This window comes from Pelophylax lessonae (assembly GCF_965119305.1).
Source record: "Pelophylax lessonae genome assembly, chromosome: 11".
Classification (NCBI taxonomy): domain Eukaryota; kingdom Metazoa; phylum Chordata; class Amphibia; order Anura; family Ranidae; genus Pelophylax; species Pelophylax lessonae.
The window spans coordinates 6,215,147-6,229,416 of NC_138778.1; the positions used below are offsets into that span (position 1 = coordinate 6,215,147).

Below are 14,270 nucleotides of genomic sequence, written 5' to 3' on the forward strand. Positions count from 1 at the left end.
AAGAAGGCGCCTTACATTGGCGGTCAGTGGGAAGAAGGCCCCTTACATTGGCGGTCAGTGGGAAGAAGGCGCCTTACATTGGCGGTCAGTGGGAAGAATGCCCCTTACATTGGCGGTCAGTGGGAAGAATTCCCCCCCTTACAATTCGCTAAAAAGATCAATGGTGTCAGTGGGAACTTATCTGAGAGGCAGAAATTGCTCAAGAAACCCCTAGCAATCTCTGGGGGAACTCTAGGGTGCCATGGAACCCTGGTAGAGAAACCGAGAGATTCCGAGGTGCCCTTGAGCTGTGGCCGATAGACCTCCCATCTGATGGGTCCTGCATAGTTCCAGAGCTACTAGACAATACCAGCAGCATGCCCCAATTATTATTTTAGCGGTCTGTAGGGTTGCATCCTTCCTACTAACCACCAATGTAATGGGCATTTTCCCCATTGATCCCTGATGAACTGGTTTTAGTAAGAGTTATCCAAGAACTGAAAATTATTTTAGAGGTTCTTCTGGGGTAAAAAGGTTGAGAAAGGCTGCTATATAGGTTGCAACTGGCCTGGGATTCCTACATTGAAGCCTAAATATAATAGCTGCTGTTTTCATACTTGGGCTGGGCTTTGTACTTTGTAAGGGGTCTCTCAATCTGAATCCTATTGCTCTTGAAGCACCTCTAAGATGACTGGTAGAAGCTCTGTATTGATTACATATATGTAAGCGCTCAGTAAGAACACACTTTGCACTGCAGAATTTGGTACATACTGAAGTATCTGGGGGCTCTTGGAGTGGTGCATTCCCTCTTCACTTCTATTGCTTATCCCAGCAGAGCCCCTGGAGGCTTGCCATGTGCAGCGTGAACACTGGATGAGCCCCTTGCCATTGATCATTGGGTCTTCAACAAGACAGATAGAAGTGATGACAGTTTCAAGTGCAGTAATACAATCTGGACATCAGTTCCCCGCAAACAGACCTCAGGCATGTGAAGTAATAAAAATGCATATAATATATTTAGTGCACTTGGGATCGTAGCTTATCCTGATGTAACTGAGAGGCTACCCATAACCCTCTGCTTCACTAACCTGGCTTAGCCTACATTCTGCTGATTCATTTTACCCCCTGCTGAAAATATCCCGCCACATCTGCCAGCTGCAGCCTACTTAAGGGAACAACAGGGCCATGTTTGGGTCAAGCAGGATTATCCAGGGGTCAGGATATCATGTGCAGCTGTTCTCTAGCCCAATCCTCTTCCTGGTACCCCTTAGTCCCCCTTATCTGCCAGCAGAAAATCATTTGGGGCCCTCTCTTCAGTTTTGATTGTTTTCATCAATTTTCACGGGGTAGTAAACCATTTTCACGGAGATACGTGACTTTTTATGATTTCTGCCCAAAAAAAAACTCTCTACAGCCTTCCCTAGTTAACTGATAATGGTTCCATGGGACTTTTCTCATGGTTTCCAGTGCCAAGATCTTTCTGTGTAGCTGGCAATGTCTACCAAGCACAGCAGGGTGTTACAAAATCTGCACAGTGTTGTATCCATGCATATTTTTACTTCTACAAAGAAGTCAGAGCATTGATCTTTTCTCTTATTCCATTGTGTGCTTTCCTACAACATATTTCTCCATTACAGAAATGGGCAGATACACTAACCAATGGCAATGCACTGGAGGAGATGGGCAGCACTCTTGACTTCCTTGACTAATGGTGACATCAGGTTTCGGAAAACATTCTATACCAAACATTACATTATTCATCAAGGAGTAATGCTGCACATATAAATAGGGAATTTTAGCTCTAGAGAGTGCCTAAGTAATGAATATAGGTGTAATTGGTCAGTGGGTTGGTGGGTGGGTATGCCTTAGCTCCAGGGCAGGTACAGCCATCAAGTCAGGAAAGTCGAGCTTCAGTACCTCTTCAAGACAGATTAAAGAGCAAGAAAGGGGTTCATGTACAACAGGGGTCTCCAAACTGTGACCTGAGAGATGGTTATGGCCCTTTTATTGTCCATTTCTCCCTTGGGGCACCGTTCCTTTTCATTGGCACCTACCAACTGTAGAGTGTTATTTCTCCCATTGACACCAAATTAGGGTACTAGTTTCACTGACACCATGAATGGGGCACTATTTCTCTCACTGACCCCAACGATGGGGCATTATTCCTCCCACTGACACCAGCGATGTTTCACTATTCCTCCCACCGGCGCCAAGGATGGGGCACTCTCTTCCTCCCACCAGCGCCAAGGATGGGGCACTCTCTTCCTCCCACCAGCGCCAAGGATGGGGCACTCTTCCTCCCACCGGCGCCAAGGATGGGGCACTCCCTTCCTCCCACCGGTGCCAAGGTTTTGGCACTCCCTTCCTCCCACCGGCGCCAAGGTTTTGGCACTCTCTTCCTCCCACCGGCGCCCCCGATGGGGCACTCTTCCTCCCACCGGCGCCCCCGATGGGGCACTCTTCCTCCCACCGGCGCCCCCGATGGGGCACGCTTCCTCCCACTGGCGCCCCCGATGGGGCACGCTTCCTCCCACAAGAACCCCCGATGGGGCACTCTTCCTCCCACCGGCGCCCCCGATGGGGCACTCTTCCACTGACCACAGTTGCAATGTACCATTTATGCTCCCAATGAACACCAAGCCTGAGGCATTGTTTACACCCATTGATGCGGTGGAATTTTCTACCCCCATTGGCCACTGTCTGGCCCACCTAAAGTCTGAAGGACATTTAACTGGCCCTTTGTTTAGACAGTTTGTAGACCTCTGATGTACAACCACCCAAAGTAACCACTTTGAACAATGATGCTGAATGGTTGCTTTACTTGTGTATAAATATATGCAGTTCTTCCAGAAATCAGCCAATGTGCCGGGAGGGAAACTCTTTATCTCCACACTCTGTAAGAACTCTTCTATTTTTATCTTTCAGTCTGTTATCATTCCTACATATAATGCTGAGGCCTGGATGGACGAATGCTTGAAATCTGTTTACCTACAAGACTTTCCCGGGACCCTGGAGGTTTCTATCTACAATGACGGAAGCACGGTAAAAAGACAGTTATAAATTATATTGAACTGGCTTGCAAATTTCCAATTTAAGTGACTTGAAAATGTCCAATTTACTGCTAATTTTAACTTTGATTTGTCTTTCAGTCGTGCAGTGAGAGTATGCAGTCATGTCCCTGCCTCATGTGGTTCCCATCATCTTTTTGATGGGAACCACATGAGGCAAAGAGAAAATATTCTCTTTATTGATTAAACTTGACACCAATATGAGTAAGTGCTTCGGTGATGCATTTGGTGAAGGAATAGGCTGCGCTCTCATAAATATGAAGAGTCTCAGTGATGTCACTGGTCTCTAGTGATTGGATAGGCTGCGTTCTCATGAATCTGAAGGATCTCAGTGATGTCACTGGTCTCTAGTGATTGGATAGGCTGCGTTCTCATGAATATGAAGGATCTCAGTGATGTCACTGGTCTCTAGTGATTGGATAGGCTGTGATCTCATGAATATGAAGGGTCTTGTGATGTCACTGGTCTCTAGTGATTGGATAGACTGTGTTCTCATGAATATGAAGGGTCTTGTGATGTCACTGGTCTCTAGTGATTGGATAGGCCGTGTTCTCATGAATATGAAGGATCTCAGTGATGTCACTGGTCTCTAGTGATTGGATAGGCTGCGTTCTCATGAATATGAAGGGTCTCAGTGATGTCACTGGTCTCTAGTGATTGGATAGGCTGTGTTCTCATGAATATGAAGGGTCTCGGTGATGTCACTGGTCTCTAGTGATTGGATAGGCTGTGTTCTCATGAATATGAAGGGTCTTGTGATGTCACTGGTCTCTAGTGATTGGATAGGCTGTGTTCTCATGAATATGAAGGGTCTCGGTGATGTCACTGGTCTCTAGTGATTGGATAGGCTGTGTTCTCATGAATATGAAGGGTCTCGGTGATGTCACTGGTCTCTAGTGATCGGATAGGCTGCGTTCTCATGAATATGAAGGGTCTCGGTGATGTCACTGGTCTCTAGTGATTGGATAGGCTGCGTTGTCATGAATATGAAGGGTCTCGGTGATGTCACTGGTCTCTAGTGATTGGATAGGCTGCGTTGTCATGAATATGATGGGTCTCAGTGATGTCACTGGTCTCTAGTGATTGGATAGGCTGCGTTGTCATGAATATGAAGAGTCTCAGTGATGTCACTGGTCTCTAGTGAATGGATAGGCTGTGTTCTCATGAATATGAAGGGTCTCGGTGATGTCACTGGTCTCTAGTGATTGGATAGGCTGTGTTCTCATGAATATGAAGGGTCTCAGTGATGTCACTGGTCTCTGCGTTCTCATCAATATAAAGTGCCTCCTTGATGTCAATTTTCTCTAGTGAACTGATAGGCTTTGTTGTCATGAGTGTGAAGAGTTTTGATGATGTCATTGGTCTCAAGTGAACGGTTATTTTGCGTTCTCCTATGGATTTTACTGTGAATAAAGGGTACCATAGTGTTGCTTCCTCGAGGGTCAGGCTCATGACACCTTCCACTCAGTGTCTTCTATTTATCTTCAGTATCTTTTCCACTTGGTGTTGTTCAACCTGAAAGACTGAGGGCATCTTCTGAGGGACACCTGTTGATTGTAGGCGAGATTTGCAACCTGAGCTGCTTTTTTTTTTTATTTATTTATTTATTTTTTTAAACACCCGCTTGAGGTATATTTAGATTTATTTTAGTTTTGTCCAGGCTTGGTCTTTAGTCATTTTTATTTTTCTTTCTTTCACCTTCAGGATGGCACTGCCAACCTCATACGGCAATGGAAATCAAAACTTGAAGATCGAGGAATTGACATGATTGTGGGAGGTCACAATTCATCAAAACCCCGTGGAGGTAGGAGACCATTGTTCTGTTCAGGTGTATTAGTAGTTTGGAGTGGACTAAATAACTTAAGAATTCATGAGGCCAGCAGACATTAAAGCCTAGCACACACGGGCAGGGTCGCTGATAGGGGGGGGGGGGACACCTCCACACAGGGGGGCCCCAACAGCAAGGGGAATTGGTGCGGTCGAGTGGAGGGGCAATTACAGAAGGAAGCCCTGTGCGGCCCTCTGCAGCAGCTGAAAGCCAGTTTTTCTCCCTCCTGCCAGCTTTCAGCTGCTGCAGGGAGAGACACAGACACAGGGCATCATTCCTGTAATTGCTTTTCCGACACCGATCCCCCTTTTCCCTGTTCTTTCTGCTTCTGATCTCCCCCCCCCCCCCCCTCCCCGTGTGCCCCCCTTTCACTTTGCCCCCCCCTGCAGCGCTGAATGCTTCTCTGCCCTGTACAAAAATAAATTGATAATAAAAAAAATAATAATAATTAAACATTGTACTAAATAATTAAAAAAATTGTAAAATAAAATAATTGTAAACATTTTTAACATTTAAAAAAAAATATATATTTTTTTTAAATGTTAAAAAATAAAAGGGGCTAATTCACACAGGTTCTCTATTAGGTTTGTTTCTGCTAATAATGATTTTAGTGTATTTTTTGGAATATTATTGTTGACCTATTCGGGGGGGTGCCAGGTAGGCTGTACTGGTTCCCGTAATTTCTAACAGCAGCATGTCGGCCAATGGCTGAGAGCGCTGATTGGAGTTTTCTGTCGGGGAGGGGGGGGGGCTGTCCCCCTGTCAGAACCCAATAGCACTGCAGGAGTGATTGCTGTACTAACATCAGATTGTTAGTACAGCGGCTCTGACCGGTGCTGTCAGGTTTTTTTTTTTTTTTTCGTTCAACCCAACCCCGAAAAACTAGTGTGTACTAGGCTTTACCATGATCTTGCGAGCATGTATACCTTTTGAGAACAATAAAGAAGACATTAAAAATGTAGACAACAGTTAATTAGCATGGGAGCTACTTTACTTGTTTTTATGACTGAATGGGACATAAAGTCCAATAGCCTCTAGGATGTGTTTATGTACCGTTGTATTTACGGCAAGAATGCAAAAATCTCCAGAATAAAACAGAAGTTAATAAATCTACCATGTTAAAACGTAGACAGCTCTGTGTCTGTGGAAGTTATAGCTGTGTAGACAAGAAGGCAAGGCGCACTCAGCAGCTGTGCTACATAAGGTGCCAAATGAAACCGAATATGGCTGAACGTTCTGAGAACAAGGCCTAGTGAGTATCGCCAGGGCCCCGTTGGGATTTTGCGGTTTCTACGTGAAGCAATTTCACTTATATCCTGGCCTAAGTCTTCCAGCCAGTGGCCAAAGCCTAGCGGAATCTGGAGTGCTGGCTTGGAAAGGAGGATTTTCTCAGTGATTCGGCCGTCTAATTGGAGACCGATCCATGGTCTACAAATCCCATCCTTTTTAGTTTTGCCATTATATAACTGACATGTTTGGATTCCCAGCCCTAGGACATGTGATTTACTCATAACACCAGCTTATGCCTGGATCTCTGAAGGAAAACTATTAGCGATCAGCTCAGTATTTTGACCCTGGAACCCATGGACCTATGGGGGAGACAGAGGCAGTGGAGAATATTTACAAATTGTAAGGTTGCTAAACCAGCTACCAGATTGCAGTCTCAACACTCCCAACAAATCATATCCACAACTGTTTCCACTTCTCTGGATTTTATCATTTCTGATAGTTTAAAAATCTGAAGGGGGACCCTCCGGATCTTCAAAGATGCTTTTGGCATTGTGAACAATAAATGATAATGATTTTTAATACTTGTTTTGCTCTCTCACTTTCTTGTACCTTTTGGGGTTTTAAGTCACAAGCATTTTTTTTTTTTTGCTGCTTACACCGCTGTTGTCCCATGATCTGGAGCAGTGGTTTTCAACTTATGAGGTAAAGGGGGCCCCTGACATCACCAAAGGGCCGCACATAATGTTCAATATATGTAATGCTAGAGAGGACTGTCAGAGACTGCAGAGCTAATAGAGGAAATGAGGGTCAGAGAGTGCGGACAGGATACATTGTTGGCTGGAGAGATGCTACAGAAGACAACATATAGCTTGGAATATGTTCCATGAGGCTAGTAGGGTTCAATGCTATTACCCTAATCCATGTTTCAACTACAAACTGCTGAGGTCTGAGGGGTTTCGCTCCATCATAGGGCTAAGTCATGGACTGCCATGACTAAGCCCTGTTGGTGGGGTGAAATGTGTCAGAGGGCTTTTCCTTCTCTCTCTTCTCTCTCTTCTCTCCTCCTTCTCCTCCTTTTCCTCCTTCTTCTCCTCCTTCTCCTTTCTAATTCTTCTCCTCCTCCTTCTCCTTTCTAATTCTTCTCCTCCTTCTTCTCCTTTCTAATTCTTCTCCTCCTTCTCCTTTCTAATTCTTCTCCTCCTTCTCCTTTCTAATTCTTCTCCTCCTTCTCCTTTCTAATTCTTCTCCTCCTTCTCCTTTCTAATTCTTCTCCTCCTTCTAATTCTTCTCCTCCTTCTCCTTCTAATTCTTCTCCTCCTTCTCCTTCTCCTTCTAATTCTTCTCCTCCTTCTCCTTCTAATTCTTCTCCTCCTTCTCCTCCTCCTTCTCCTCCTCCTTTCCACTTGATGCTCTTGCCCTAATATGGAGGGTATACCACTACGACCCGGTCTGGTTGACTGTTGGCAGTACATTTAGCATCAATATACATTGCTCGGTGTAACGCTCCTGCGTTTTTGTAACAAGATGGATTTGCAGCTGCAGAAATCTCCACTCAGCAGTCATGTAGAGATGTGTTGAAATACCAATTCCAACTCCCAAGACTCATCACTGTGGCCTGCCTGATTCAGCATACAGATATACACACTCAATAAGATGTTCCTGGAGTGATAGATGTATATAGCAGTATAATGGTGATGTGCTGAAGGGACAGGTATGAACAGTGACAGTAGATGGCAAGCAATGTTCAGGAGAGTATAGATGGAAACAGGTAGGATGCAGATAGGTTAGCAATCATGTATGGTAGTAGGTGGTAGGATAGCAGATGACATACAGGAGAGACTAACCCAGTGCAAGGATAGATGTTAGTAGGCTCAAGAGCTAGCAATCTAAATAACAGTGCAGATGATAGGTTTAGTATTGCATAGAGAGTGACAGTCTTTAGTGAGCAATAGATATAGTGTAAGTAGGTTTTATGGAGGTTTCCCCTGCGGGGTACTTATCACTAGAGAGTAGGTTAGTAGCGGGGTCCGGTAATGAGGAGTGATCCGGTAGCGAGATACAGGGATCAGGAGCGAGGTTCCGGTCTGTTCAAGGCAAAGGAAAGCAACTGGAGGTTCCGACAGCGAGACACACTAGCAAGCATGTGGACAGCCAAGCAGGTTGAACGAACGATGTGAGTGAGACCGCCGGCGGTTGAAATAGCCGCTCTGCGGCGCTCAGCAGTGACCTCATCGCTCTTAAAGGTATATGCGTACCACCTAAAGGGAAAGGTGGGACGCATTGAAAAGAAAGTAGTAAATAAGGGTACTAGAGGTACTAGAATCTTACACTCGGATGATGTTAGAGCTTCCCCGTTGAGAGGTTTGCTGTTTCTAGGACCCCTCCTGTCACCCGTCTTGGGGGATAGGGGCGTGACTGGGGGGGGGGCTCCTGGTGGGGGTGCGCTGCTTTAGGGGAGGTTTGCTGGTGGCATTCTATGCCCCCCCCCTCCTCCGGTGTGGGCCCTGGCTCGGGGGTCCTCTGGGACTGGCACTGTTTTTCTGTACTACACCCATAGCCATTTGGTGTCTATCTAGACCAGGGATCCTCAAACGACGTCCCTCTGTAACGCTCCTGCGTTTTACGTATGATGTGGATTTTCAGCTGCAGAAATATTCCACTTCAGTAGTCATGTAGAGAAACGCTGAGGCACCATTCCCAACTCTCAATGACTCATCATGTGTGGATGATCTCAATTCAGCAAGTAAATACACACACTCAATAAGATGTTTCCTAGAGTGACTTATGTATATAGTAACACAGTGATGATAGGCTGAAGAGACAGGTTGGGTAGAGATGGTAGATGACAGACACTTGAAAGGAAATGTTCTTGAAAGTAAGATAGTAGCAGATGGGATGCAGATAGGTTTAGCAATCATGTATGGTAGCAGATGACAGAGTAGCAGGTGGACATACAAGAGAGATCAACCCAGTGCAAGAACAGGTGGTAGTAGGCTCAAAAGCTAGAAATCTTGGATAATGCAGATGTAGTAATAGTCCTTAGTATGCAGAGCTAGATAGTGTAAGCTTTAGTATAAAGGTTATAGAGGTTTCCCCTGTGGGGTACTTATCACTAATAGCAATGTAGCAGAGGAGAGGTTCGGCAAGAGCGGATGATCCGGTAGCGGGATACAGGGATCAGCGCAGCGTGGTTCCGACAGCGAGGTATGCTTGCAAGTATGAGAGCTTCAAGACAGGTTAGCATCAAGGCACAAAGCAGTTTGAACGAACACATGTGAGTGAGAGCCGGCGATCTAAATAGCCATCCAGTCCGGCGCTCAGTGATGACAGCATCAGTCTTAAAGGTGTATGCGCACCTTACCAAAAGAGAATGGTGGGGCGCATACACTTATGAAAGAGTAATTAGGGTACCCAAAGGTACCAGAACATTACACCCTCCAGCTGTTGCGGAACTACTCCTCCTATGAGGCATTGTAAAACTCTGACATTCACAGAGCTGACTAGACATGATAGGAATTGTAGTTCCTGAACAACTGGAGGGCCATAGTTTGAAGACCCCTGATCTAGACGTTTGCTGCCAATAGCCCAACCTACGTCCTGTGGTAGATATGAAGTTGTATTTTCCGTGCAAGATGTTCCCGGAAACTGGCTTTTTATGCTGTTATGCTTTTGGCCATGTTCGGCCTTATCCCGTATCTTTTCCTTGTTGTACTGTGTGTTTTGTGTTAACTAAAATAAAGATTATATAAAAAAAAAAAAATAAAAAAATGTCTCAGAGGGCGTGGTCAGAGTGGATCCAGGCTGAATCCATTTTGACTTGTCTTGGGCTTCTGTTTGGTGTGTGGCGGATGGACTTTATTAGGTTGCGGAGTGCATTCAGGGCTGGGACGGGCTCTTACCTTGTCTAAACAAGCAATTCAGCCAAGCGCTCACTCCAAAGGGGAAGACCGGCGTGCTGCTCTCCTCAGGCAGGGGAACTCCAACATGGGTACATGTAAGAAAAGAAAAAGGAGGCGCAAACACCTAGTGCATTACCCGTGGTCACCATAAAAAATATATTTTGATAAAATGCCAAATGCATACTCAGACAAGAAGAATGTTAAAACCGCATTACAAGAATCCACCACACATGGAATGGAACATGTCCTTGTAGATAGGACCGCTAACGCGTTTCGGGAGTCAAGCTCCCTTCATCAGAGCTGGTCATATCAACAGCAGACCCAAATATATACTAGCATCAATTGAACCGGTTCCTCCCGCCTCCTACGGCTCTTACCTTGTCTATATTGATAAGAGCCACTGGAGACAGCAGGGCTGGGGACCTAGAGAGGCGCCTGAAGTTTTTTTTGTAAAGGTCCCTTCGTTCCTCTCAAAACCTCCTGCTCTCTAGCTCCCTTGTCACCTCCCATGCTCGCCTCCAGGACTTTTCCAGAGCCTCTCCAATCCTATGGAACTCCTTACCCTTATCTGTCCGATTTATCTCCTACTCTATTAGCTTTTAGGCGATCTCTGAAAACCCTCCTCTTCAGAGAAGCCTATCCTACCCACACCTAACATCTATACCTCCATTTTCTCCCTCAGCTTATCCCCCATGGTTATTGCCTTTTGTTTCACTTGACCCTCCCTTCTAGATTGTAAGCTCTAATGAGCAGGGCCCTCTAGTTCCTCCTGTATTGAATTGTACTGTAACTGTATTGTCTTCCCTCACATTGTAAAGCGCTGCGCAAACTGTTGGCACTATATAAATCCTGTATAATAATAAAGGTCACAGCTGAGGTCCAAGGGGCGCACATCGTATACAAAAGGACTGCAGGTTGGGCACCAAAGAACTAGAGGGCAACAATTGGATGATGGTTAGATAAGTGGCACCCTTGATATTTGTGAGTTGTGCTTCCAATGCTGGTTTTATCTAATGTTGGGGGTGGCATCAGGTGGGGGGGGCGGGGGGGGCGTCACCATTTTATTTCCCCTACTCTGTTGGGAAAAAAAAGGCTGTAGCTTATTTTCAAGCATAACCGTCAGACATTTTGGATGGTTCACCAGGGTCCATCTTGCCAGTGTCTGGGTTCTTAGACCGTTCATCTCAGTGAGTCATGTGCTTGTGTACGGAGGAGAAGAAATGAGTTGCTTACCGCAGCAATTACCTTTTTGGCCTAAGCCGGGCCCTGGCATTGCAGCACGGGTTCTAAGACGGGTAGATATCGTATGCCTCATCATTCTCAGAAACATCTGTCCGTTTGCGGCTAGCCTTGCACACATTGAGGAAAATGGAATGATTTCCATATGCTGTTTCTGATGTGCCTGGTGCGTGCTTTCATCTCCTAATTTCATACCCCTGCATACTTTTTCAGTAACTTCAGTTTATTTGAAATCAAAATATGTGTAAGGAAGGCGTTTGCTCTACAAAAATATGGGGTCACTCCCTCATTCCAGCGGTGTGGAATGTTTAATATCAGATGGAACTCGCATTTGGAAGCCTGTAACCATGACAACCCAATACTCTGATCTAAGAGCCTTGCACCCAATGCAAAGCTTTTAGCACAAATCATACAAACTTATAACGAAGCTCATCATTTTCCCTCTGCCAGTTGCATCTCTTTAGCTGGGGAATGGGGAATGCTATATAAAGTGACAGAATTGATGCATTTGCTGGGTTTGTTGGGAGGTTGTTCTATTCCAGCTGTTCTATTCCACCCCAGCCAGAAGCTGCCAGATGTGGTTGGGATTTAATTAGTTTGTTTTGTTGATGCAAATATTATCGCAGTGATGGTATCTTAGGAGCCAAAATGTTTCTCTCATTTTGGAAACTATGTTTGTTATGATTCACACTTTTGCCCGTCATTTTTTTTATATATTTTAAAGCTGAGCTCCAGGTAAAAATATCAAGATAAACATGAATAGCCCATTTAATAGATCAAATAACATTACACTGTATTACCAAAAGTATTGGGACGCCTGCCTTTACACACACATGAACTTTAATGGCATCCCAGTCTCAGTCCGTAGGGTTCAATATTTAGTTGGCCCACCCTTTGCAGCTATAACAGCTTCAACTCTTCTGGGAAGGCTGTCCACAAGGTTTAGGAGTGCCTATAGGGATGTTTTGGAGAAAACACACATTACCAGTCCCTGCGCAGATCCTGGAGATTGATTCTCAAGCTGGGGAATCTTGTAATATGGCCTGTGGTGAAACGCATGAATGAAGCGTGGCAGCTCTCCTAACCCTCCATGGGATATGAGGCAAAGAAGCTGTACAAAAAATAGCCGAGGCTAGGAGGAGAGAGCCCTGTAAACCTCATCGGGGGATATTTATTTCCATGCATGACTTCCTATCTGTTTGTGAGTACCTGTTTTTATGGCTTCTATTAACTTCAAATAAATGGTGTTACACTAGGGCGGTGTGCGCTCTGTTTATTTTTTGTATGGGAATGTTTCACCATTCTTCCAGAAGCGCATTTGTGAGGTCAGGCACTAATGTGGATGAGAAGGCCTGGCTCGCAGTCTCCATCCTAATTCATCCCCAAAGTGTTCTATCGGCTTGAGGTCAGGACGTTGTGCAGGCCAATCAAGTTCCTCCACCCCAAACTCGCTCATCCATGTCTTTATGGACCTTGCTTTGTGCACTGGTGTGCAGTCATGTTGGAACAGGAAGGGGCCATCCACAAACTGTTCCCACAAAGTTGGGAGCATGAAATTGTCCAAAATGTCTTGGTATGCTGACGCCTTAAGAGTTCCCTTCTTCACTGGAACTAAGGGGCCGAACCCAACCCCTAAAAAACAACCCCACACCATAATCCCCCCCCTCCACCAAATGATTTGGACCATACACCATTCGAGTGAAAGGAACTCTTAAGGAGTCAGCATACTAAGACATTTTGTTCCCGTGTATTACTGGAATTTACACAGTATAGGCACTTATTATTAATGTTTTACGTAGCTGTACCAAATGCAAATGAAGCCAGCCTGAAGTCATTTAACAGGACTTAATTTTCTGACTAAAGAACCTAAAACTAAAAATCTATGACTACATAAGCCTTTTTTGTTCCATTTAGTACATTTTGCTGTGATTAAGTTTTAGTGGGCTAATGGTTATTACATGGTTCTGCAACAGTGGGCACCTCAAGAGTCAATCCTGGAATTTACTAGTCCTAAGCGCTTGTATTGAGCTAATTTGCTGTCTGTTTTGTAATTATCTCCAAAAAGGTTCATCTCTAGCAGCTATGAGTGTTTTTTGATAGTATTTTTGGTTCATTCCCTTCTATGCTGGTGCCAGGTCCCTTTTGAGAAGGTAACGTTGCCCTCATGCAGCACTGGGGTTATTGGTTTGAATCTCAACCACTGCACTACCTGTCTTGGGTTTGCATGTTCTAACTGTGCCTGAGTGGATTTCCCCTGGGTTTTCTGGTTTCCTCCCACACTCCAGTGACCTACTGGGTGGTTAATTGGCTTCTGTCTAAAATTGGTCCCTAGTATGTATGGGTGTGTGTTAGGGACTTTAGATTGTAAGCCCCTTCATGGCAGGGACTGATGGGAATGTAAAATATATATGTAAAGCTCTGCATAAATTGTCAGGGCTATAGATGTACCAGTAATAAAATCTAAAAATCCCCTTGACTCTGGGTATAGGACTAATCCCAAGGAATTGGTGGAATGGGCGAAGAGAGCCATCCACCCCAGAATTTGCCGTATTTGGCTGGGCAACCTCTATGTTCGTAAATCCCTTTCCTCAACAGTAGGTTTTTGTTAATGGGAGTCATCCAGGTCTTTAGTGTGAAAGGGAGAGGTCTTGGCAGTCATCTTTTTGATTTGAGTCTCGAGGAAAGCCTGGACCATGTCTGTATTTTAGGTTTCATGGTCATTACGGGATTCAAATTCAAAGACAGGTTGTTTGTGGGTGGCAGGGTGCCTTCCGTATGGCCATAGCAAGCAGCCAAGCCGATCTCCAGCATAAAGTGAACTTCAGGGCAGTACGATACCTTTGCCCATGACTCTTCCCAATGTGTGGGTGGAGGGCAATGACTGATCTCTTTTTCCACCCTTCTTGCTGCGTGGCTTCACCTCCTCACTCCTAGGGGTGGACACCAGTAGCAATCTCTCCAGAGCAACATGACAACCAAATACGAGCACCACTAGGCTGGATGTGGTTAATGTTCTTTTACTGAAAA

The 14,270-nt window shown here is 45.1% G+C and overlaps 1 protein-coding gene across 4 annotated transcripts in view; it reads left to right on the forward strand.

Annotated features, from left to right (window-relative positions):
* The window catches only part of B3GNTL1 (UDP-GlcNAc:betaGal beta-1,3-N-acetylglucosaminyltransferase like 1), a 387,185-nt gene that overhangs the window by 7,270 nt on the left and 365,645 nt on the right, over window positions 1-14,270 (forward strand). For all 4 annotated transcript variants that reach the window (XM_082272696.1, XM_082272695.1, XM_082272698.1 and 1 more), the window contains exons 3-4: window positions 2,905-3,021; window positions 4,752-4,851. In XM_082272696.1, the coding sequence (XP_082128822.1) occupies window positions 2,905-3,021; window positions 4,752-4,851 (217 nt within the window). The remainder of the gene's footprint in view (window positions 1-2,904; window positions 3,022-4,751; window positions 4,852-14,270) is intronic.